Genomic DNA, 26944 nt, shown 5'->3' with positions numbered 1-26944 from the left:
CAGACCTTCGCTTTACCCCTGCCCTTGACAGATGGCGTTTGTTTTGTCTTGGTTTTGTTAAGAGTTGTTCTTATTTGAATGGCGCTATAGCTTGCTTTGCCTTCTCATTTCTTTTCCTGACTGTTAGCTGTGCTGAGCGTGTTTCATGTACTTCTTGGCTATTTCTTTGTTTTCTTTGAAGAACGATCATTTAGATTGTTTTTCTACTTGTTAATAAGGTTATTGTTTTTGCAGTTGAGTTTTGGGAGCCCTTCCTATATTGTGGGTCTTGGCCTCCAGTTAGATATCTTACTTTCCAGTCCTTTCTATCAGTATGTTGATGGTTTATTTATTTATTTACTTATTTATTTCTCTGTTGCTCACCCCTTTGCTGTGGTAAAAATGCTTTCTGGTTTGATGTAATCCTATTTGGTTACCTCTGATTTTGTTTTCTGTACCTTTGGGAACCTGTTACAAAAAAGTCTTGCTATTCCAGTTTCCTGAGATGCTTCTGGTTTCTTGTAACCCAGTGACTTATAGTTTTAGCTCCTACATATAATTCTTTAAATGATTTATATTCAACTTTTGTAATTTATTAGAGAGAATGATTTGGCTTTATTCTGCATATGGATGTCAAGACTCCCAGCAGCGTTTATGGGGAAAACTTTTTCCCAAAACTGTGCTTAGGACCATTGCAAAAAAATCTCTTGGCTTCTGTCTTAGGGGTTTCTATTGCTGTGAAGACATCATGACCATGGCATCTCTTCTAAAGGAAAACATTTAATTGGGGCTGGCTTAAAGTTTCAGTTAGAGGTTTAGCCCATTATTGTCATGGTGAGAACATGGAAGCATGCAGACAGACATGGTGCTAGGGAAGGAACTGAGAGTTGTGTGTCCTGATCTGTAGGCAGCAGAAGGTGACTGTGTTCCACACTAGGTTTAGCTCGAGCATGTGAGACTATAAAGCCCACCCCTACTTTGACACACTTCCTCCAAAAAGGTCACAGTTACTTTATCAAGGCCACACCTTCTGATGGAGCCATTCCCATGGGCCAAGCATTCAAACACATGAATCTGTGAGGGCCATTCCTATTCAGATATGGCAGTAAAGGGTCACCTCTGGGCTTTGTACAAATTTTCTGGCAGTTGCATTTCTGTTTTTAGGTTAATACTATGCTGTGCTCACTCTGGCTTTTCCTTATCTCTAGGCAAAGTTACTTTGTACCCTAATCAAGAAAGTGGCAGTATTTACTTGTTTGTGACTTGTTCTCATGCTCTATGATGCTTTTTTTTGATTTTTTGATAGTTTATTTTTAGCATTTACTTTTCATACACATGGAAACCATACATGAAAGTGGACACATAGAAAATACACATATAGAAATTCTGCTATTTTTTTCTTCCCCCTTTTTTAGGAGACACAGTTACAATTTTGTTATATGTTAACCTGTGTTTCTTGATTACCACTTGTGCTTTTTCTGTAATCAACATGATTTTTTTCTCCAGTAGCAATAATGTCCAACTTCCTTAAACCTTTGAGTGCATCACTGATTCACGGGTCACATGCCATTCAGCCATGATGGAAATACTTACATGATAAATGCTTTATTTTCCCTCTAATTCTTAAAGAAGTTGATCTTTGAAATTTAAGATATTCCTAATAGTTATAGAACTTCATTTTGGTAGTCTGGTAAGCTCTCCTACTATGTATCTTTCTATTGTGTTGATAAACGTTTGTCCCTTATCTTTTTCTTAGTCTTAGTCCAAACCCTCACCTCTAGTATCCTATTTGCCTTCCCTCCCTCTGTAGTTTTCCCTTCCCAGATAGTCCCAGATTTGATAGTCCAGCTTGATCTAGTGAGTCGCCGTACTGAGTGAAGCTCTGTTTGATACTTTTCCCAAGTTTTTGGTATATATACTTGTGTATCCATGGAGGATTCCTAGTTATCAACATGTTGAACATGGAACATGGCTGAGACTCAGTTCTTAGAAGCTTGAATGAATGATGTTAGCCTATTGCTGTCTATAGTGGCATTTTCCCTCAACTCTTACAGTCAAGGTCTATGAACCATGAACAATTTTGTATCTAGTGTTATGCTTATAGTAGTCATGATTATGACTACAAAAATTTTAAAATAATTATAGGCATATAAACAACTCACATTTGTGGTTTTTTATTTTTAGTTGGGTGCAAAGCTTTGGACATGAGGGACTCGGACTATTGTTGGACATTTTGGAAAAACTGATTAGTGGGCAAATGTAAGTATAGTTAATAATATTTAATTAAGCTCTCTGTTAGTATGTCCAACTGTAATTCAATATTGTTGTATTTATGTTAACACAGCCAAGAAAGAGTTGTAAAGAAGAATCAGCACAAAGTTATCCAGTGTCTGAAAGCCCTGATGAACACACAGGTATGCTGCAGGGGAGTTCCCCTTTGTTCACCACAAAGTCTTACATGAATTACAGCCTCACCATCGAGAGTTCTACTTGCATGCCATTGGGTGATGATGGGTTTGTTTCCTATGTTGATAGAAGAGCAGGGGATTTTAGGAGGAGCTGGGAGGTGAACATGATTGCCCCTGAAACGTGAGCCCCGCCTGCAGAGGCACTTGCTTTCTCTCCTGTGCTCTTCACCTTGAGCCTTCTTTTGCTTCTTTCCTTTTGATTTTCAAAGGTTAGCAGGATTTAGGCATTTGTATCCTACACTGTTAGTAACTATAGTTTATATATATGTTTATATATATGCTACCAGAGATTCAAGTTGTGAAAACCCATGCTTCATATCCTGAGAATTTAAAACTTATGATAAAATTAATATATACAGATGTGAGAAGATTCTAGAAATGTAGCAGTGTTATATTTATTATTGAGCCAGCATAATATGGCATATCTGTGTAGTAAAGTTGTGTAGTGTAAAGTACTTGTGTAGTAAAGTTAAATTAAGCAGAAGACTTTAGGCCATAACTGCCTGGTTACTCACTCTGTTTTGGTGACTGCTGATAGCCTCATTTCTTTAGCTCTGACTGTCAGCTCATCTATCTCCTGATGTGTGATGTAATGATAGGTATGTCAGTTGTTGGACATCAGGGGAGCAAAGGTTATGTATGCTCTTGTGATGTGTGATCATGTTCTATAGAAAAGGCGTACATGTTTGGCAAATTTTAATGAAGCATATTTTGCCTTTTTCTTTAAAGATAAACATCTGGAGGGTTAAATATATACATCCTTAAATTGTTAGTATTTAATTTTGTTATAGCAACTGTTTGTGTTTTCTAATTTTGTTTTTTGTGAAAGCATTCTGCTGAGTTTCCTGTTTAGTTATTTTAAACACTTGTTTATGCCATGATCATGTGTGTCTGTGCCCTTGTGCCACAGGGTCAGTGTGGAAGAAACAAGACAGCCTGTGGAAATTGATTCTCTTCTTTTTCCATGTGGGTTCTGGGGACTGAACCCAGGTCCTCAGGTTTGGAGACAGTTGTCTTTCTGCTGAGTCACTTTTACAATTTTCTAGTTTTTTTTTTTTTAATTCATAGAGTGTTGTTTACTTTTTCTCACCTTGATACTTCCCAAGGAGATTGCCTGAGGAGTAGACCCCCTTTTAAAGAATTTTGCTGTGTTATGTGAAGTAGGTTGTCTGCATGTTCTTTAAGAGTAGGCACTGGAAGGATGAGAAACTCCTTGTAGAGGGTTGTTTCCACCATGCAAGTTGAGCTGTTTTTTAGAGGCCTTTATAAAAAGTGAGGCTGTAGTAGGGGAATTTTCCTGGTGGCATGAAGCTCAAAGGAAGAAATTGCAGGTGTGCCTCTTTTAAACCAAAGAGGTGTATGTGACCAAAGTTAAATTTGAGAAGACTAATGGCTAAAATAAATTATTATTTAGAAAATCACATTCCTTACTTGGTTTTAGTCATAGTAGATTTTATTTCTTATAGTTTATATAGAGCCATAAAATACTGCATTTGAATTTGATAATGGCATATAGGTTAATAAAACAGAAAATTTAGTCACTGACACTTGGGATTAATATTTTAAAATATAGACTCTATTTTGCAAAGTTGCTGGTCATATTACCAACTCAAGGTTGTTGTTAGTTTTCTTAAGCTTCATTTAATCAGCTATATAGATGTGCACTTTACCATATCACTGTGAAGTCTTCACTGGATTTCATTTTAACGAGGAAACTATATAGCCTTTAGGATTATTTGCTACCATCACTTATGTCATTAATATAAATGACTGTGGCATCTTGTAAAAATGAATTGTTTATCACATTAAATGGAATTAAAAGTATTTTTTTTAAGGCTAGAGAGTTGGCTCAGTTGTGTAAAACTTTATATCCCCTTCCAGAGGTCCTAGGTTCGATTCTCAGCACCCACATTATGGCTCGCAACTATCCATAGCTCCAATTCTAGGGCATCTGACTCCCTTTTCTAGACTCTGAGGGCTTAGGCATGAAAGTAGTTGACCGATACTAAAAAAAATAAAAATAAAAAAGTAATTTTTAAATGAATCTTTTAAAATATGGAGGCATACAAAGGAAGACTTTGTTTTTGAAAGGGGTTTAGGGATTGAATTCTATGCCCATTGACAATGAGAGTCTTGCTGTTAAAGCCATTCTCATCCCTCATATTTTTGCCATTGTTGGGATACACATACCATTGATTGTTGCTTATCCCCAGCTGTCATACAGTATTGATGTTTTCTTTCTTGTCAGGGATGAGAGTATTTACCTTCCCTTAGCTAAAGATATTATCTTCCGCTGCCTGGAATTCTGTTAGGTAACAATAGGCCTTCTGTGGAATGCTAAGAGAACAAAGCATTGGTTCTGGGTTTACAACAGGCCAGTTATCATATTATCCCAAGTGGGTCCTTGACATTCAGGAAAGATACCTTTTAGACCTTCCCAAATTGGTGATAGCGCTCTCATTTTAAAAGCCTTCATTAAAAGAACTTTGATGTTAGCACTGGTAAGTGAACTATTTCTCACAGTCAATTTTTCTCTTTTTTAAGTCTTTGCATACATAATTTTATTGAAGTATATGACAGTTTCTTGTTTAGTAATAGTTATGAAAGAGTGGTAATATGGCCTCATTCTATTCACCAAATGAGCTCTTCTATTTTATTTTATTATATTTTTTATTGAGAAAATTAGAGGTCATGCCTTTGGTGTCACAGGATTGTGGTCAGAGCATAAGATCAGAGTGCGCTCATATCCAGCCCTCCCACCCAGGAGTTAGAATCAGGGTGGGGGTGGGAAATGGAAATGGTAGGTAGTCTGACTGCAGCCATCCCAGATTATCAGGAGCCTAGAGAGCTGCCTGACTGTGAATCTGGAAGGCAGGCACTAGAGACAAGCTTTCATCTATCAACGGTTTTCTCAGGACAGAGCGTGCTAATCTTTGTCTTTCTGAGTCTGTCCAAAGGGTGCTTCCTATATTACTGACAATTTTCTGCAATACTACCAAGGCATGGTGTGGCTCTTCTCTTTGTGCCAGCTTTTGAAGTCTCAGCTTGTAGTTCAGAACATCAGAACAGTGAGCCCTTTTCTGACCAGTTTGTCTGTAAACCTTTTCCCATGAATAAGAAGGAACTCCTACCACTCTCATTTCTGGGGTCTTGCCTCTTCTGCTTGCCCTCCCTCTGTCACACCTCTTCACCATAGTATTTTCCAGCAAATGCACTATTTCTGCACAATGTCAAGTTTGCTTTTTTCTCTTTTTCTATTAATGCTAATGTATGTGATAATAACATTACAAACACAATTTTATAATAAAGCATTTGTGTTTAACCTTGTTAGTGTTTTGACTTTGATACTTAGATTTATAGCCATTTTTCAGCCATAATTGGTAGGTGTGTAGTTGGGATTAATGTTCCTGTGATCATTTATAGTAGTTACTTGATCTACAAGTTTTATACTATGGAGAAAGATCATCCAAATTACATGGGAGGTAGAAGTATTATTTGATGTCTTCTATTGCATTTTTATACTGATGATGCAGATTACTGGTATGTCAAGAGATAATACATACTTTCTTAAGATAATATGCCTTTAATATAATTACTTATATTCTAATTGGATGTGACTTTATGGCAGTATCAAATAAACTTTATCCTTCAACAAATCATTTTGAACGTGTTTATTGATTATAAGTACCATTGTGCTCAGAATACACATTTCTACTATGGGAGTTTCCACACAGCTCCTTTATAAATTGTCCTTTGCCTTTGTGTATTTATATACTAGGTTCAGATCTAGACCTGTACTGTCTTGTGGCAGCCACTTGGGCTTTGAACACTTGAAAGTGTCTAGTCTGAATTCAGATGTGGTGTGATTAGAAAATGCATCTTGATATTCAGTCTTAAGGAAAATAAAAGTGTTCTACATAGTTTCTATGTTATAACAATAATACTTTAATACACTGGGTTAACTCTATTTAAAATGTTTCGTTTGTTTCATGAAAATGACATAAATTATTCTTTGGTTTATCCTATCTTTTGATTGTACAGTGCTGATCTGTGTGTTTGCTTGTCAATTTTACCCACTTTCTTTCTTAGCGCAGAGATTGCCCTGTCCTCCGTGACTGTTTTAGTATTTGTGTTGTACGTTAATGTTGAGAATCCCTTATTTCTCCATGGACTTTTTTGCATTTGGTAGATTCTCATAACTCTTAATATAATAGTAATACTTGGGAAATTTTTATGGTGTTACAAGGTCCTCATACTTTGTCTTTTTTAGAGGTAAAAATATAATTTTTAAAATTTATGCACCATCTTTCAAAATAATTCCTAACATTTAACTCATTTTCTATTGTTGCAGTATGGCTTAGAAAGAATTATGAGTGAAGAGAGGAGTCTTTCCTTGTTGGCGAAAGCCATGGATCCTAAGCAGCCCAATATGATGGCGGATGTGGTGAAGCTTCTTTCTGCAGTATGCATTGTAGGGGAGGAGAGCATGTAAGTCTCCCTGTGTCTCCTGCATCGTAGGGGAGGAGAGCATGTAAGCCTCCCTGTGTCTCCTGCATCTTAGGGGAGGAGGGCATGTAAGTCTCCCTGTGTCTCCTGCATCGTAGGGGAGGAGAGCATGTAAGCCCCCCTGTGAATCTTGCATCATAGGGGAGGAGAGCATGTAAGCCTCCCTGTGTCTCCTACATCATAGGGGAAGAGAGCATGTAAGCCTCCCTGTGTCTCCTACATCATAGGGAGGAGAGCATGTAAGTCTCCCTGTGTCTCCTGCATTGTGGGGAAGGAGAGCATGTAAGTCTCCCTGTGTCTCCTGCATTGTCATGTACAGAAGCATACAACCTCAGTGTTAATAAATGTCTGGGAGTTAGTTTGGTTTCTTATTTGTAAAATTAAAATATTTGTTCAAATATTTTGCTAATCAAATTTTTAGTTAGGGACTAAAATAATTTCATGAACAACTGATTTCCTCATCTTGTTTCTTTTAAACTTCTTTAAGCTCACCCCTTAATAAAATTTCAAAGTAGAGGGTGAAATGTACAAATGGGGTATTTTTTATTATCTAATTTCACATATATATAAAATTGGAATTGTGAGTCATGCTTACCTCTTCTAATGATAAGTACATTGCTTTTTGACAATTTATATGTAAGACAGATCAGTTGAGTTGAATGGGTTATAGTCTAAAACACATTGAAGCTTCAAGACTTGGCTACAAGGTTGTACCTAATCAGCCACTCAGCATATATCCTGGTGATAAAGTACACACCCCAACACCTTAAGTAAGATTAGGACTCTAATTATAAGTAGCCCTTTAAAATGTTTTAAAAAACAAGTAAACCAAAAAACCATAAGAATAAAGACAGTGCTCATAGTTTCCAGAGAATTGAAACAGCCTGGCTCAATCATGTCCAAAGGCCTTGGCTTGACCCTGTTTCCCATAAGCCATTTAAAGAGATAAGTGATGGTGAAAACCAGAGGAAGACGTGTTCATCGAGTGTATACTGGCCACAGTATCCAGGGATTGATCTCACATGTATCTGTAGGGTACTGGATGTTAGCTTTGCTTAAATAGAGGAAGAATTGGAGTGTCGAGCAAGAAGTGTGTGGAAACAAAACAAACGTAGATTCTTCTGCTGTCAGAGCTGCTGGAAAGTTCTTCCTAGGAGATGAACTCTTCCCTGACATTAGGAGTTGAGCCGTTCTCAGCATGCAATTCCCAGGGCTCCTAATGTACTGTTACAATGTGAACTTAGCCTGAGTCCTTTCTAACACACGTGAGAGTCAGTCTTGGGGCGATCCTGCTAGAGGTGGTATTGAACTGACTCGGTGGCTGTAGTTGCCCAGGCACACACCACTCTGAACCTGAGCCTTTATGCACATGTTCTGTGTGTCTAGAGAAGTCATTTACCTAGTCTGACCTGTGACCCCAGGTATGGAAAAGGCCAGACATCCAGGTTCAGTATTTTCTCGATCTAGAAAGTTTGCTTAGATTTTGGTGTGCCCTAAGAGTTGGTATGTGCCCTGTATGCATGTATATTGATGCATGACTCAGAAAGACTCCTGTCTTTCATTTTATTCTTTGTTATCCATTCCTTTCGGTTCCTCCTTTCTCTTCTTCCCTCCTTATTCTCTTGTTTCTCTTTACCCTTATTCCTCCTAGACTCTTATCCTGTTCTTTTCTTTCTGCTATTTTTCCTCTTTCTGTTCTCTTCCCCTTCTCTTCTTTCTTCATCTTTTTTCACATGTATTGTTCTCCTCCTCCTACTTTAGTTCTGGAGTCAAATTATGGCCTCACACAAGCTAGGCAAGCAGTCCACTACTGAATTCGATTCTCAGCCCTTCTGTATTATTTTTGTTGTTTCTTGACATTGGAATAAATGTCATAGTGATTCAAATAACATTTAGGGCTGCATATTTTTATTCACAGCTAAAGAATTTATACTTTTTATTTTAAAAAGGGAAAATGGTCTTTTCACAAATACTGTAGTTTAGATTTACCTATTTATTGTATTGTGCTACTGTTTGTTTTTGACTGTCACAGTTTCATTATTTGAGGGACATTATGTGTTGACTGAGGGCATTTTAGATATTTAGCCTTCACAGGCTGCCAGAGTTTAGATCCATGCTTCAGCACTTTGGAGAAGTAGATGTTAGACTGAACAAGTTGTTCAAATGTTTTCTGCCTACTTTCTTATTTATAATGGCTTATAATATACACACTGCATACAGTTTATATACATTAAAATCCATGGGATGTTGATTCTAGAAAATGATAATGTATGTTTTACAAGAAGGTAGAAGAATGGGTTTTAAATGCTGCTATCCTGAGAGAATGACTTATTTGGGGAGATATACATGCTTTTCCTCATTTTATATTACACAGCACCAGCATGCATTGAAATGTCCCATTATGTGGTATAGTTTTATGTTTCAATAAAATAGTATAAATAAGAATCCAGTGTGAACCTAAAGTGGCAAAAATATTTCAAATTAGTCCTGACCTGTGGTGTTTTATAGGTGCTTGGTCAACACCTTGCAGGGTATTGGCCAGAAATAAATAAATCAAAATACATGCTAGAGCACACGGAAAAACATGCTGAGCCTCCCTCAAGTAGATACCAGTCGGGGAAAAGGGTCTGATGTAAAAGTAGAAGATGGTAAAGTTAGCAAAGATGTTAAAAACCTGAACAGAGGGAGGAGTGGGTAACGGGATTTGTAGGGAAGCTGGATGTGATAAATGCATTCTTTGTATGCACGGAAATGTCACCGTGAATCCTGCTATTTTGTACAGTTAGTATGCACTTATAGTAATGAGCTCATGTTTTATTAATTAGCATGGTAAAGTGATTGCATGGCATTTTTGTTATTTGATCATTGCTATTTAATTAATAGACTCCAAATTTCTGATAGCCTTGAAGAAGTTTTAGAAGCCTTGACTTCAGCTGGAGAAGAAAGAAAAATTGACAGATTTTTTCCCATTGTTGAAGGCCTTCAGCACAATTCAGTGCAACTGCAGGTACATTTTATGTTTTAAAAATCTAGTTCTGAGCGACATATCAGGTGTATTCTTGGAAGCTGTTTTGTGAGTGACTTTTATGTAAACATCATATAAGTGTGAAGCCTTTTTAGTTTTTGTACTTAATGAACGCATGTTTTGTGTTCTTGTAACATCTTACAAATGTCTTGGTGAATACCCATGAGCCCTTCCTTAGGCTTTGAAAGATTTTCCAACTTTAAACCTACAGATTTTTCTACAGACCTTATCATAATAGTCCTGTGATTGTTTAGTAATTAATGCTAATGTAAGGCAATGTTTTTGAATTATATGAATTATGGTTTGTCATTATTGTAGAACTTATAATTGAAATTGAGAATTTCTGCAAATATTATCGAGGTTCAAGGAAGTAGATCATTCTTCAAGGTATTCCTCTCCTCACAGTTGTAGATAACTTTAGCCATTTCATTATGCAAACATAAAAATACTTTATAAAGTATTGATTAAAAGAAGTAAAAAAGATGCCCTAATTGTTATGATCAAATTTATATATTGCCCTGATACGCCGTGAACTTGGTGACAATTTTCTACTTTCTGAGTGCTGGGATAATAGCTGTGCCATCAAGCCCAGCATTAACCATAAAGAAATATTCACATCTAATTCTCCGTTCCAGACTTAATCCTTGAGTTGGCCTAGCTCCTTGGGAAATTTAAAAGGATTCTTGAGTGATCTAACTCTCTGCACTGTTTACTTACTAGTGCGCAGAATGACATGACGGAAATGCATGCTAAACAATATAAAATGATTTGCATATATGAAGTATGGTTGTTTAAAAGGAGGCCTATCTTCACTATGACTCTTGTTCGTTTGTTTCTAAATGTGAAAATAATAGTAGAGCAGAATCTTAAAACTTAAAAATATCAAATTAAAATTTATACATGATATTTCAAGAAAAATCAGATGATATTTGAACTGTGGAACTAATGAACTTTTTCTGTAATGTCGTATGCCATGCTATGAGTGGCTCAGTTGGAACCTTGTTGTTAGTATTCATGGCAATACCAGGATTGAAGATCAGGATAAAGGGTCTCTATTGTTTGGTTCCTGCTTCCAGAACCTTGGCTCTAGTCTTGTGGATGACAAGGAATTGGGGCTCACCTGCATTCTTTAATAGTGGTCCTACCTTCCAGACCAGGGGTGCTGTGTTTTGTTTTGACTCCTGTCTCATTGCTTTACTCCTCTTATGTCTTTGCTTTCTTCTGCCTCGTCTCTCCCACCTCCTGTCCTGCCTATTAATTTCTGTTTCTTACTTTTCCTTCTTACCTATTTTCCAAGTCTTTGCATGTCCTTTGGTCTCATTGCTCCTTTATCATCTGGTGCCAATTTTAATGTCTCTTTAATCTGATTCTACATTTTTTCCCTATCTAAAGATTAAGACTTCAATGCCTTTCAAAAATTGTATGTATTAAAATTACAAGTTTTCTGGTAATTTTTTTTGTTTTTTGAGACAGGGTTTCTCTGTAGCTTTCCAGCCTGTCCTGGAACTCACTCTATAGGTGAGGCTGGCCTCAAACTCCCAGAAATCCATCTGCCTTTGCCTCCCTAGTACTGGGATTAAAGGCATTTGCCATCGTTGACCAATCTCCTGTAATTTTTTTTTTTATTTTTTCTTGGAAAAAGAAAATTCCGCCTCCTCCCATCCTCCCATTTCCCTCCCCTTCCTCCCACTCCACTCCCCCTCACCCCACTTCTTTCCCCCTCCCTCTCCAGACCTAAGAGCAGTCAGGTGGAAAGTCCAAGGTCCTCCCCCCTCCATCTAGGTCTAGGAAGGTGAGCATCCAAACTGGCTAGGCTCCCACAAAGCCAGAACATAGTAGGATCAAACCCCAGTGCCATTGTCTTTGGCTTCTCATCAGTCCTCATTGTTCAGAGAGTCCGGTTTTATCCGATGCTTTTTCAGTTCCAGTCCAGCTGGCCTTGGTGAGCTCCCAGTAGATCAGTCCCTCTGTCTCAGTGGGTGGGTGCACCCCTCATGGTCCTGACTTCCTTGCTCATGTTCTCCCTCCGTCTGCTCCTCATTGGGACCTTGGGAGCTTATTCCTGTGCTCCAATATGGGTCTCTGTCTCTATCTCCATCCATAGTCCGATGAAGGTTCTATGGTGATATGCAAGATATTCATCAGTGTGGTCATAGCATAGGGCCATTTCAGGTTTCTTATCGTCAGCTGCCCAAGGCACTAACTGGGGACATCCCCCTGGGCACCTGGGAGCCCCTCTAGGTTCAGGTCTCTTGCCCACCCTAAGCTGGATCCCTTAATTAAGATATATACTTCCCTGCTCCCATATCCATCCTTCCTTTATCCTAACCATCCCAATTCCCCAAGTTCCCCCCATCCTCCCCTTCTCACATTTCTCTCCCCATATCCCCTTACCCCTATCCCACCCCATCCCCAAGATCCCAATTTTTGCTCGGCAATCTTGTCTACTTCCTATATCCAGGAGGATAACTATATGTTTTCCTTTGGGTTCACCTTCTTATTTAGCTTCTTTAGGATCACAAATTACAGACTCAATGTCGTTTATTTATGGCTAGAAACCAATTATGAGTGAGTACATCCCATGTTCATCTTTTTGTGTTTGGGACACCTCACTCAGGATAGTGTTTTCTGTTTCCATCCATTTGCATGCAAAATTCGAGAAGTCATTGTTTTTTACCGCTGAATAGTACTCTAATGTGTACATATTCCACACTTTCTTCATTCATTCTTCCATTGAAGGACATCTAGGTTGTTTCCAGGTTCTGGCTATTACAAATAATGCTGCTATGAACATAGTTGAACAAATGCTTTTGTAATATGATAGGACATCTCTTGGGTATATTCCCAAGAGTGGTATTGCTGAGTCCTGGGGCAGGTTGATCCTGAATTTCCTGAGAAACCTCCACACTGATCTCCAAAGTGGTTGAATCTAAATAGACCTTTTAGTCGCGAAGAATTAGAAGCTGTTATCAAAAACCTCCCTACCAAAAAAAGCCCAGGACCAGATGGTTTCAATGGGGAATTCTACCAGAACTTCCAAGAAGACCTAATACCTATACTCCTTAATGTATTTCACAATATAGAAACAGAAGAGTCATTGCCAAATTCCTTTTATGAAGCTACAGTTACTCTGATACCAAAACCATACAAAGACTCAACCAAGAAAGAGAATTACAGGCCAATCTCACTCATGAACATTGATGCAAAAATCCTCAATAAAATACTGGCAAACCGAATCCAAGAACAGATTAGAAAAATTATCCGTTTTGATCAAGTAGGCTTCATCCCAGAGATGCAGGGCTGGTTCAACATACGAAAATCTATCAATGTAATCCATCATATAAATAAGCTGAAAGAAAAAAACCATATGATCATTTCATTAGATGCTGAAAAAGCATTTGACGAAATTCAACATCCCTTTATGATAAAAGTTTTGGAGAGATTAGGGATACAAGGGACATACCTAAATATAATAAAAGCTATTTACAGCAAGCCGACAGCTAACATCAAATTAAACGGAGCGAAACTCAAACCCATCCCATCAAAATCAGGAACACGACAAGGCTGTCCACTCTCGCCATACCTCTTCAATATAGTGCTTGAAGTTCTAGCAATAGCATTAAGACAACATAAGGGTATCAAGGGGGTTCGAATTGGAAAAGAAGAAGTTAAACTTTCGTTATTTGCAGATGATATGATAGTGTACATAAGCGACCCCCAAAACTCCACCAAAGAACTCTTACAGCTGATAAACACCTTTAGTGATGTGGTGGGAATGTAATTTTTTAAAAAAAAGTTTTATTTGCGTGAAGTCTATATATCATGCCATGTACCTATGTAAGGATTTTTTAGGGTGGTTTGGGCCAGGTTTTTGTTATATTGAGATATACCTTTAGCTATATCAATTTAAGATTATTTTTAGTGCTCCTAAATAAAATCTTTCTTTAACTATAACTCTTTAATTTTGTTGTTCTATTTAGTTCTAGGGCACTTTTTTCTGTCTAGAGAGATTTGCATATGGCAGCTATTACACATACACAGAGCGTATAATACCTGGCGCTGCATGATTAGAATTTTTCAGGGAGTTTGTTGTAGTTTTCAGACAGGGTCTCCCTAGCTCCGTCTCTTACTATTCTGGGACTCAATGTGTAGACCAAGCTTGCCTCAGACTCACTGAGAACCATCTGCCTTGGCCTCCCAAATGCCCACCACATGACTAGATTCTATTATCTGCTGAATAGTTAGTTTTTTTTATCTATGTTGGAATGTCCCACTATCTCATTTTTAAAAATGTCACTTCGTTTTTCTTTTGCACTGTTATGCCACGTTTTATTTATCAGTAGCTTCTTGTTAGATATTTGGGTCTGTTATATCTTTTGACTATTTCACATGATCGTCCTTATAGCAATTTTAGAGTTGATTAATTTTTAAATTATGACTTACTTGCCTTGTTTGTTGATAAGTGGTTAGTGGAAGGGTACTTGCAGCAACATGGTCCTTTGGCAGATGTATCAATCAAGTGTTTGATAGAGTTCTTGAGAACTTTTTGCCAAGGTATGAGTGACCGCTTGCACTTGATTTGGCTTTTAGAAAGCCATTACCAAAGGTATGCGGTAACTGTATATTTTGTTATAGTTATTAGCATTGCTAAGTTTTTGGTGTTTTACATACATTGAAATAAGTTCCTTGACATGGTTTTTATAGCTTAGTTTTCATCACGAAGTGAAATGTTTTTTTAATGCCATTCAAATTCAATTCTTTCTGTCTTTACAATGTGTTCATAACAATTTCCAGTATAGATGTTGCAAGGAGGCTGCTAGTTAGTTCCTTGCTGCTTAGACCTGAAATAACCACACAGAAACTGTATTAATTAAACCACTGCTTGGCCCATTAGCTCTAGCTTCTTACTGGCTAACTCTTACATCTTAATTTAACCCATTTCTATTAATCTGTGTATTCCCACGTGGCTGTGGCTTATCTGGTAAAGTTCTGGCATCTCTCTCATGCGGGGCTACATGGCTTCTCTTGACTCCACCTCCTTTCTCCCAGGATTCAGCTGAGTTTCCCCCGCCTAACTCTGTTCCCCTATAGCTCTGCTATAGGCCCAAAGCAGTTCCTTTATTTATCATTGGTGATCACAGCATACAGAGGGAAATCCCACATCAGTGGACTTAGACACTGAGGGTCATTATCTCTTCTTAAATGCAATTGCAATCCAGCTGTGGTAACCAAACAGCCACACTCACTACTACTTCAACTGCACCATGCTATGCCTTTTTGCCAAGGTAAATAGCAAGGCAATTCAGGAACAGATCACAAGGGTTCTCTTGGAACGGTTGATTCTAAATAGGCCACATCCTTGGAGTCTTCTTATCACCTTCATTGAGCTAATTAAAAACCCAGCATTTAAGTTCTGGACCAATGAGCTTGTACACTGTGCCCCAGAGATTGAAAAGTGGTGGAAGGGACTGGTGCCAGTTAGATGAGTTGTCTTGCTGACAACATCATCCCTTGCCAGAGGCATTGACCTTGGTCCCACTGAACAAGTTCATAAACTGAAGAATCATTTCAAATCTGCCTGACTTTCCCAGCCCTTTGGTTTCAGGTGTCTGTCCCATCAACTGCCAGGGTTGGCCTCGTGTCTTTGTGGGCAAGTTCCAAAGTTTAAATGCATTTCTTTTTGACTCTTGGCCAAAATTTAGAAGATGCTGTGAATATCATTTTGAACTTGTGTAAATATATGAAAGAGGAAAAAAGGTATCATCTTTCAGAAAACTTATTTACTACCCCCACCCCCAAGTAAAAAGGAAAAGCACATTTATTTTGGGGGATATTACTGGGTATGCGCTTTTCAGTTCCACTCTCATCTCTGGTATACTTCTGAATTTTCCAGAAATAAGGCATATTTTAGAATGATCTAACTATGTTTTCCTATAAAGCTGTTGTTCTAAATGCCTATTTTATTTTATTAGCTGTGTAATTTGTATTATTGAAATGTACTAGTGTGGGTGATATTAGCAAATTACCAAATTGAAAATAATATTTTTTATAACTAAATAAAGTAGAACCCAATTGTTTTCTTCTAAATTGGTAGTTAATAAAGAATAATGACGATCTTTTATTGATAAACATTTATGATAATGTGTGTCTTAAAGGGAAATTGTTAGATATTTATTTGTATTCTAATAATAATGATAGTTTCTCTGCCTGTGATTATGATAGAATGAAGCAAATTTTCCTCCTTTTGATATTTTCTGGAGAGAAACTGCAGAGTACATGCCTGAGATGATTTAAAGATTATATTTCAGGCCTGAGTTTTATTTTTAGGAAATAGATTAAAGGCAAAAACATTAGATTTGAAGTAAATGTACAATAGTTTTTCTTTTCAAATCTATCAGAAAGAGATGCTCAGCTGCAAACAGCCTAATTCACTTAGAGCCATTTGTGCAGCAAATGACCCTGAGTGCTTTGTAGGAATTCTGGAAGGCTCAGGGAGTTTATGTAAGTAACATACCACTCAACTAGGTGCAGAGAAGAAAAGGCACACCACAGCAATGTCCTGATAGAAAATCCACTTCCGATGCTGCTCAAACTGTACCTGGGAATGCTTGGGCAGCCAAACCTCCCACACCTGTCTTGGAAGAACCAAAGTGCCTGTCACATTATCCCATCTCCCTCTGATTGTCCCTTTATGCTGGTTACATCCTTCTTAGAGGAAGATTGGAATCAGTGTATATTAATTCATTAATTCTAATTCATGCTTTAGCTTCTTTCCTTATTCTTTTTCTTTTTTTGTACATGGATCTTCTTTATCTTATAGCTAAAGCTGTACTCTGCTGAGTCATCAGAAGCATTGACCTAGATTGCAGCATTTGTTGAAATTTTTCAGTTAATCACAAATGATTAATTTTTAGGAATTCATTGGAAGAATTCATCTTAGGGTTCAAAAGGTGACTTTGATTTTCTTTTTTGGTGGATACGTGACTACTTTTTCTGTAAATATCCTCTAGATTGTGTGAACAGTATGCTGTAATCCCTATAGTCACAAGGAGAGGTACCTTTGTTCTGGATTTGTTTGTAGGGAAAGTACTTTATTCACTGAGTCTAGTCCATGAAAGATTTAATAGCCGTCAGCCCAGTATAAGCTCTGTCAGCCCAATTTCCTATCCTGTGAAGATCATACCATGTATATGTTTGAGCTATTTGCAGAAGGTGTTTGAAAAACAAGCCATATCCTAAGGAGTACTGTCTTATGTGTTAAACCCGGCTAGAGAGTTGAAGCTGACCAGAGTGCTGTCCATAGCTGATGTGATATCATTGGTCCCTTCAACTTAAATCAGAACTAAGCCATGCTATCTTGTGTAGAAGGAGCTGCGGGCAGTGTTCCTGCCACCAGCTCCCGGCTGCCTGGCTAGCTTATGCCCCGAAATAACAGCACACAAACTCTATTCATATAAACACTGCTTAGCCCACTAGCTTCAGCCTCCTACTGGCCAACTCTCACATCCTTATCAACCCACCTGTATTAATGTGTGTAGCACCACGAGGTGGTGACCCTCCAGGAAGATTCTAGCATATGTCCATCTTGGGCTGGAGCTTCATGGTGTCTGCCCTGGAGAGGAGAGGCATGGCATCTGCCTGAGGCGTCTTAACCTCACTTCCTCTTCCTCCCAGCATTCTGTTCTGTTTACTCCATCCACCTATGTTCTAACCTATCAGGCCAGACAGTTTCTTTATTAATTAACCAATGAAAGCAACAGATATATGACACTCCCACATCAATCTTGGTTGTTTGTAAAGATAGCGGCCTATTGGCAAATGGTGAATCAACCTTTCCTTCTAGGAAGTTTCCTAGCTTCTAAGGTAGACAAGATTTACTTCAGAGTCTCCCAAGTCTGGTGTAGTGTTCCCATAAATATTTCAACATCTTTCCCGATTATCTATAATCCCTCATCAAATTAATTACGTGCTTTCCACGTCACATTTAATTGTGATGATGTATCTAGTACATCTTGGAAAGTTTCACTTTCCAAGATCTCTTACTTGGGATCTTAAGTGGAAAGGACTGTGTGGAGACATCAATCTTCCACATGCCTGATTCTCTGTCTTCTTGGAACATCTTTCTGGAGACTGACCCTTCTCTTTTGCCTGTGCGGTTCACCCATCTCACAGTTGGTAGACTGAGAGTTGTCAGAGGTGCTTTATGGCAGACACCCAAAGATGTGGAAAGCTCTTTTGCAGGAGGCTTGAAGGGGCTGGAGTTACCTTTTGCTGTAAAATAGAGTTTCAGTAACATTGTGTTAATGGTGATCAAATGGGCAGGGGTATTTTGATAGTGATGGCAGATTGTATTATAGGAAAGCGTCATTGAGATTATGGAACTATAGTCTTTCCAAATGTACTGTAAGTATAACTAAAGGGGGACATTGAATTAGGCTTACCTTTTCTTTGACTGGTAATAAGATACCACCTCTGCTCTCTAAGGTGGTTTGAGATAGAGTTGTCTAGAACAAAATACACTGGTGCTGCTTCTGTAATTCCTGAAAGACTGAGAATGACTTTGGGTAGTTGTCGTGCAATAGAAACAAACAAATGACTCACTGGTGCCACTTTCTCTCTTGCTTTGTCTTATTTGTGATGTTTTTAGAGTTCTGTGATGTGTTCATTGTACTTTGAATTTAGATTCAAATTCATTAGAAACCCTCACTACTTTGGCTTTTGTGGCATAAAACTACTTCTTCTATATTAATTAATTGTAAAAATAAATCATGGTGTCCAAAGATTCTAAATTATGGGGGAAGAAATGTTTGGTTAGCGAGCAAGTCTGGCGAAGGGGAAAGCTTGGGAAACTTGTTTCTGAGAGAAGAGTTGTTGTCCTGATGATTTGATGTGAATGGATAGCCTTAGTTTGTGTACTTGCTCACTTAAAACATACTTAAATCCTCGTATTTAACTGCCTCTATACTTCCAAAAATTTGATTGGCTGTACTCAGACTGAAAAGCAGCTGGGCTTGTCTCTTCTTCCCCTGGACCACTTAGTCTTTTCTAAAATAACTCAGGTCTTATAATTTCATCTTGAAGAACATAGATACTGTTCTTTTTAGTTTACCTTCATTGGAGTAAAATATATAGATATAAGATGAAATCTGCCATTTTATACAGATTTTTAGCATACAGTTCAATGGCATTAAATACATTTATTCTGTTACCCATTCACAATATCTTGAGGTGGATTTTTTTTTTTAAGCTTTTCGAGACAGGGTTTCTCTGTAGCTTTGGAGCCTGTCCTAGAACTAGCTCTTGTAGACCAGGCTGGCCTCCAACTCACATATCTTCCTGCCTGTGCCTCCCGAGTGCTGCTATTAAAGGTGTGCACCACCACCGCCCGGCTGGAGTTTTTTTCCATTATCTGAAAACATCGATTCAGTTCTGAATGTGGTTATAGATGGTATTTCTCTAGTCTAGGATAAAAGTTCCAAGGAAACTAAAGAAAGCAGTAGTTCAGCATTTGGTGTCTTCAACATTTACTACAGGAAAGCTGTTCCAGGTCTCTCCGGCAACACTGGAAAATGCAGAGCACGGTCACAGACAGAGAATCCAAGGAAAAGTGAGAAAACTGTTAACACTCAGAACAAAGGATCAAATTGTTATTTCTGATTATCTGATTCTTCAGATAATCTAAAGATATGGTTCTTCAGGAGCCCAGGGGAGCTCTCTGTTAGGGCTTCTGGGGAGCCGTTTGGAGGCCCCTCAGAGAACTGTCTAAGTAAAGATCTGACTGGAGGGAGAGAAGGAAGGACTGTTGGGAAGGTTTCCACTACCTGGAGAGCCAGGAGAGCTGGGCAAAGGCATTGTAAGGTTGAGCCATAGTTCAGTATTTACTGTATATCTGTTTATCTGATGTGTTTATTCAGATGCCCTCAGAGTGGAGTCTACGAAGAGGCCATGACTTCTGTTCAGAAGCCACTGTGTGCCCCAGAGATAGTGGGAGCCGGGAGCTATTGGCCATGTTTGTTCCTGTGGTCAGTCAGAGGGTTGCTTTCTTATGGCTCCTACAAAGTCAATGCAATCTTCTCTGAATATGAAAAAAGAAAAAGTAATGTCTTTCCTGTAGTTTTCTTCAGGTCAGTTACAGAAATTTTAAAATTAGTTGGTCCTCATTTTCTGTCTCAGAAAATTAAGGAAAGAAAGAGAGAGGATTATTTAAATTTTAAAATTGGAGAAATTTCTTCCCCATATGAAGAGTTTAGATTTGGTAAAATATTAAAGCAAATAAAATCGTCCACGAGTTCTCATCATTGTTATTTGAAATTTGTCACTGGCAATATAGAAATGAGTCAGTGTTTATACGGTGGGTTGATTTTGCTCGTTCTGCCGCTTCAGTGTCTTCCCACACCCCAAGCACATTTATTAACACTCTTAACCCAGTTAACAGTTTTCTAAAATAGTTATAGTTACTTTTCTATTTCTTTTAAAAGAACTTCTAAATATATCAGTTAAAGCAATTCTAATTTCTAACATGTGTTATAACATCTGTGAAGGACTATACCAGGCTTTTTCTTTTGGGCCACCAACCAGCTCCCAAGTCATGACTATTATTAGTTCTGAATGCTTGGCATAGCTTAGGCATGTTTCTGACTAGCTCTTCTGACTTGACATGTTTGCCTTCATCTACCTTTTGTCTTGGTTCTTATTTCCTTTTTTATTTCTGCATATCTTACTTTCACTGCTTCTCTATGTAGGCCTGTTTGTCCTCTGCCTGGCTTCTTGCCCTAGGCCACTTCCTTGTTCTTTCCTCCTCTGACATCTTGTTCTTCCTTTTTTTTTTTCCCTACTGGAGACCAGATTTCCTCTCCCAACAGCCCTTCCTACCTCTCTCCTGCCTAGCTATTGATCTTTCAGTTTTTATTGCCCCAATCAGGTGCCTCAGGCTGGCAAGGTGCCTCAAACAGATGCAACACATCTTTACATAAAAACACACATCCTTACATCCCAAAACAAATGCAGCACAAATAAAAGTATCACACCTTTACATAGTTAAATTTATATTCTGCAGCATAAACAAATGTAACACATCTTTGTCTAGTTAAAATAATATTCCACAACAAAGGACAAATGAAGAAGGATATTAGAGAGTGTATTTTTAGGCCTGTAGTTGGAGAATCTCAGGATGCAGTTTTTCCTAACTAGTCTCTGTTTTTGACTGCTGCGTATAGCTGTTTGATTCAATAAGATTAATGTATAAGCATGAGTCAAGTAGAATATAAAACATAACTATGTGTCTTTATAGTAACAGACTTTAATATTAAAATATCATTTTAATATGAACTTACATAAGTATGTGGAGGACATCTAGAATCCGGACATGTTAAAATATCTAATACTATAGCCAGTGTTTGGAGCATTCCTAACACGCATCTTTCTGAATGCTAAAAGGTAATAATAGCTTGGGATTTTCAACTATTGCCTCAAAGGGGGCTGCTGCTCTTAGACCTGCGAAAGTGAAGCTCATACATTCCTGCCCTTTAGAAGCTTATGCTCCATTATTTACAGCTATCTACCATTTGATATAAAAATTATATTACTAGCAGTTTCCTCAAAATGCATTGGAGGATATGGAAGAAATTAATAACACCTCATGGGAAGTTTGAATGTCTCTAAAAATATTTCTAAAAATATAAGTTTGTGCTTCATCTTGGTGCTCATGTAAATTCTCGCCCTTGAGTACTGCAGTTCATTTTCTGCATCTCTGTGTCGGGCATATGCAGTTTTCAAGTTCTGACTTGTTCTCTTACCATGTCTATCATGTATTGAGCATTCAAATGGGAGAACAAATGAGATCATAGAGCTTTAATCTGATACACAATACCGTTTCTGTGTTTATCTACATTATATAGTCTGTTCAGTTCTTTTTTGAATTAATGCTTATATACTCTTCAAATATCTCTAAAATTTCTTTTTATATTCTGGAAATAACTTTATAAGCATCATTTTCTCATCTTATTTTGACATATGTGGAATTTGATTGTACACAGAGATGGCTGGTGTCTGCTCTAGGGTAGAAAAGATGAAAAGTCCTTGAAACTATATCTTCCAGGCCCAGATTGTGAGTATTCACAGATCTAGTTGCATTTTCATTTGATTGTTTTCCAGTACTTGTTTTCAGTCTGGGTTGAGGGCCTGAAGCACACTCTTTTTACAGTGTGGCCTAGCTCCAGGTTTATTTAACATCTACGTATATTCAGAAACAACATTTTGACTCCAAGCTGACCTTTCAGAAGTCAGCTCTTGTTTCTGCTCATTAGATTGCATTCTAAGTTCTTTTAGCATAGTTATCTCTGCTTTGGTGACCTTTGAAAAACTGGACATTCCTTGTGGATGGCCATGTATATCACGTGCTACTGTACCTTGCTTGAATTTTGCACTTAAGTGTATTGGTGCACGAAAGGTCATAAGACAAAGGTTAAACATGCATAGATTGTTCATTTTTCTCATGTTGTATGCTGAGCAGAATGAGAGATAGTAGTGAAGTTTGCACCAGAAAGAATTTAGGTGTTATGTATCTGTGTTTGAATCGACTCCCTCAAATTCAAGGTCAGGAATCCTCTTTGGGTAAGGAGTAACCCAGGCCCACTGTCCTGTCAACCTCTTTCTAGTTCTTTAAATTTTCTTTTATCGTCTGTTTTGTTCTTGAGATTGCTTTTTTTTTTTTTTTTTTTTTTTTTTTTTGGTTTTTCGAGACAGGGTTTCTCTGTGGCTTTGGAGCCTGTCCTGGAACTATCTCTGTAGACCAGGCTGGTCTCGAACTCACAGAGATCCGCCTGCCTCTGCCTCCAACTTTCTCCAACTTCTTTCTCCAACTTTCTTTTGATGATGGTATTTCATCACAGCAACACCAACCCTGACTAATACAGTAGTGCATGAACAAGCCGCACCCCTTTACTTGGCACAACTAAATCTAACACCCAGAACAGTGTCTGGTGGATATATCATGTCCAAAGCAACGTTAGAAAAAAAAATTTTGTTGGGGGTTTGCTTACAGTTTCAGTTTTTTTTTTTAATCAAAGAATAATTTTTTTTATTTATTTATTATATATACAGTGTTCAGCCTCCATGTATGCCTGCAGGCCAGAAGAGGGCACCAAATCTCATTACAGATGGTTGTGAACCACCATGTGGTTGCTGGGAATTGAACTCAGGACCTCCGGAAGAGCAGTCAGTGTTCTTAACCTCTGAGCCATCTCTCCAGCCCATTTATTAAGGATTTCTGCCTCCTCCCCGCCACCGCCTCTCATTTCCCTCCCGCTCCCCCGCTCAAGTCACCCTCCCTCATCTGCCAAGGACTGGACCGCGAGGGGTGCACCCACACACTGAGACAATGGGGATGTTCTATCGGGAACTCACCAAGGCCAGCTGGCCTGGGTCTGAAAAAGCATGGGATAAATTTGGACTAGCTGAACATAGCGGACAATGAGGAAGAATGGGAACTCAAGAACAATCGCAGTGGGTTTTTGATCCTACTGGACGTACTGGCTTTGGGGGAGCCTAGGCAGTTTGGATGCTCACCTTAGGAGACCTGGATAGAGGTGGGCAGTCCTTGGGCTTCCCACAGGAGGTTGTTTTTGACCATCATGGCAAGGAGTATGATACAAGCAGACAAGGCATTGAAGCAGTGGTTGAAAACTTGACATCCTCATCTGTAGGCAGCAGGGTGTGAGAGAGAGAGACTTGTGAAACCTGAAAGCCCACATTCAGTGATACATCTCCCCTCACAAGGCCATACTTTCTCCAAAAAAGCCATACCTCATAATCTTTCCCAAGTAGTTCTATCAACTGGGGATCAGTATTTCAGACTATGACTCTATGAGGGCCATTTTCATTCAAAGCAACACAGTATAGATTCTGGACCAGCACCCACTTGTTACCAGGTAACCTACTATGTAATTGTGCGGTGTTCCAGTTCAGTGTCTTAGTGTGGCCACAGGCTCAGAATTCTAGGAGCTCTTTGGTCTTTACTTTGGTTGTAGATTTGATCCTTTATAACACAGATCCATGTTCTTTCATGCAGCTTTATATTTACAGATGGCTTAGATTAATTAAGTATAGTCGGAAGACCTGTATATGTTAAATTATTAGAATTGGGGAAAATTTTTTTATAGCTTTTCCTTTTCTGAAAAATTATCATTATGAATACATTCCAGAAATAATTTGGGTCATTCCTTGTCTTCCTGTTTCTTTATTTCATACTGTTATCTGCTATATCAGTGTTCTGCTTTGACATTATTTTCTACTAATTTTGTTTACTTTTGGTGCTGGTTTTTATTTTTTTTTTTAAACTTTAGTGACTGAGATTGACTTAGCATCCTTGAATATAGACAAGTATAGAAAAATCAGAGGAAAACATCCTCTTTCTCTGATATCTTCTCTCTACCTCCCCCTCTTTTTCAGATTTTTGAAAATTGCATTGTATTGCTGACAAGAAAAGTGTGGGTACCAAGTGGGGAGTGGCAAGGGAGTGAAAAGAAAACCTTTTAAACCTGACGTTTTGACATGAACTGGTTCCAGCTGAGTGACTCTATACTAGAAAGGTTGACTGTTTTATGTTTTCTAGTTTTTAAAAACTAGAAAAAGTGTTTCTTTTTCTTTTTATCTCTGTTTCCCGCTTTATTTCACATTTCTAAACAATCTTAAGTTTTGACAGTAGAGTCTTGCTGGTCAGATTTAATGTTTAAATATCAAATATAAGAGTTACTACCATGTATTTCAACCAGCAGGAACTGAGACCCCTGTTGGTGTCTTAATCCAAAACCAGTATTTTAAATTCACATAAGCCTTGCCTTAAGGATGGAGAAAAGACAATTTAGGCAACAGCATGAGGTTAAACATATTGATCTGTAGTCCAATAGTCCTTGCTATTCTTGGGATAGAATATAAACGTAGAAAAATAACATTATCAACAACAAAAAAAGAATACTTCTCCAGAGAGAAACTCTTTCCCTTCTTGCTCTCTCTTTTATTCTTGAGATTATAATTATAACATATATTCCTTTTCTTTTCAAACTCTCCCATGTACTACTCTCTGTTCTTTTTCAAATTTGTGTTTTTTTTTCCTTACTGTCACTGTACATATATGTTCCTAAATATAGTCTGTTCGGTCTGTATAATGTTACTTGTATATATGTTTTCTGGGCTGAACATTTGGTACTGGACCAACAATTGGTGTGTTCTTCCCTAGGGAAGACTACTTCTCATTCTCTGAGCTTTTCTTTTGCCTATGGTTTTTTTTTAATAGGGTTGAGTCCTTGTCAGCTTTTCACTATTCACTTTGGAATGTCCATTAGTATTGTCCTCTTTTGACTCAATTATGACACACACTCTTGTTGGTGACAATTTAGCTCCTGACATTACTAGGAAATACAATCTCAGAGCATACTTCCTAATCCTCTGGCTCTGATCCATTGTCCCCACTTCTGCAGTGTTCCCTGAGCCTTAGGAATGGAAATGTTTCATGGATAAATTTATTGATGCTGGGCCCTACAACTCTGCATCCTGATTAGTTGTGACTATTTTGTAGTTGTCTCCATTTGTTGCAAAGAAATCATCTCCATCTTTTGCAAAGAGAATTTTCCTTGATATAGGGTGAAGTCTACACTTACCTGTAGGTATGAGGGCTAATGTTTAGATTATTCTTAGAGATCAGTTTGCTCTAGTAAATTAGATCTCCTCAAATAGCTGTGACTTTACTAGTCACCAGGCATGGGCCCCATCTTGTTGAGTAGTTCTCAGTTCCAGTTAGACACTGTTCGTTACCACCACCATCAGCTGCCACAATTGCACCTATAAGGTGGACTACAGTGCCATGCAGGTCAGTCTTGTGGTTCACAGGAATTGCAGCTGGGTGGGACTGTAGGTTACTTCCCTTCTTGGGAAGCTTCTGTTATCATGAAAACTATTCCTTTGGGAGGGGATATTCAGGCCAGTTCTAACTCAGGGGTCTCTGGGACCTGTTTCTGATCTACCTGATGTCTTTTTGGAGGTAAATCAAGGGCAACAGCAATAGGCTGCATGCTTTAGCAGCCCCTTGATAGCCTTGGCCATGTCAGAGGAGTTCTTCATGTGTCTGCTATTATGGATTTTGTTAGGGATCTTTGGCTCTTGTCATGAATACTGTCTTGTCTAGATGAGAAAAAATCCACTAAAGCTATTTTTGTATGTTTATACATAGAGTTAGTATATTAAAGAATTTTTGTTTGTTTTATATCTTCTTTTTGGCAGATAGTTCAGTAGTTCTTGCTAGACTTGGAGTAAAATGTAGACATAGAACAAAAACACTATCACCACCACCACAAAAATAAAACATTTCTTTTCTAGAGAGGAAAACCTTTTCCTTTTTCAAATAAGGATTTGTAATGATTTAATCCAGGGATTAAAAATTAAGAATATAAATGTTGTAGAATATTACTGTGTAAAGGTGTGTTGCTTTTGTTTATATTGCATTCATTTAACAATATAAGCATGCTTGTTTAATTATGCAAGAATATGCTATATCTGTTTCATCTTGCCTGCCTAAGGCTCTTGATTGGGCTAATGAAAAGGTGCCCAGCCAATACTTAGGCAGGAGAAAGGATATGCAGGGCTAACAGGCAGAGAGAATAAATAGGAGAAGAACTCTAGCCTCAGGAAGAGAAAGAAGAACAAGGGGAGAAGGAGGAGAGAATGAGAGGCATGCATTGGGCAAGAAGCCAGACATATGCCAGCCAGCCATAGAGAAGGAGTGAAAGTAAGATATATAGAAAAATGAAAATATGCCCTGTGGCAAAAGGTAGATGAAGAGAAACAGGCGAAAACATGTTGAGTTAAAAGAATTAGCTAGAAAAGTAACTAAGCCAGGCCAAACATTCAAAACTAAGTTGCTCTGTTATGGGAGCTGGTTGGTGGCCTAAACAGAGAAAAGCCTGGTACATTT

At 38.2% G+C, this 26944-nt stretch overlaps 1 protein-coding gene across 1 annotated transcript in view; it reads left to right on the top strand.

The window, feature by feature from the left end:
- Diaph3 (diaphanous related formin 3) overlaps positions 1 to 26944 on the top strand; it is a 449402-nt gene that overhangs the window by 130746 nt on the left and 291712 nt on the right. The window contains exons 6-9 of the mRNA XM_075949702.1: positions 2164 to 2238; positions 2324 to 2393; positions 6799 to 6935; positions 9855 to 9960. Coding sequence (XP_075805817.1) covers positions 2164 to 2238; positions 2324 to 2393; positions 6799 to 6935; positions 9855 to 9960 — 388 coding nt within the window. The remainder of the gene's footprint in view (positions 1 to 2163; positions 2239 to 2323; positions 2394 to 6798; positions 6936 to 9854; positions 9961 to 26944) is intronic.

The sequence above is a fragment of the Microtus pennsylvanicus genome, chromosome 15 (genome assembly GCF_037038515.1).
Source record: "Microtus pennsylvanicus isolate mMicPen1 chromosome 15, mMicPen1.hap1, whole genome shotgun sequence".
NCBI lineage: Eukaryota > Metazoa > Chordata > Mammalia > Rodentia > Cricetidae > Microtus > Microtus pennsylvanicus.
The sequence above is the reverse complement of the archived record's forward strand: the minus strand, read 5'-3'. Positions and strand labels throughout refer to the sequence as shown.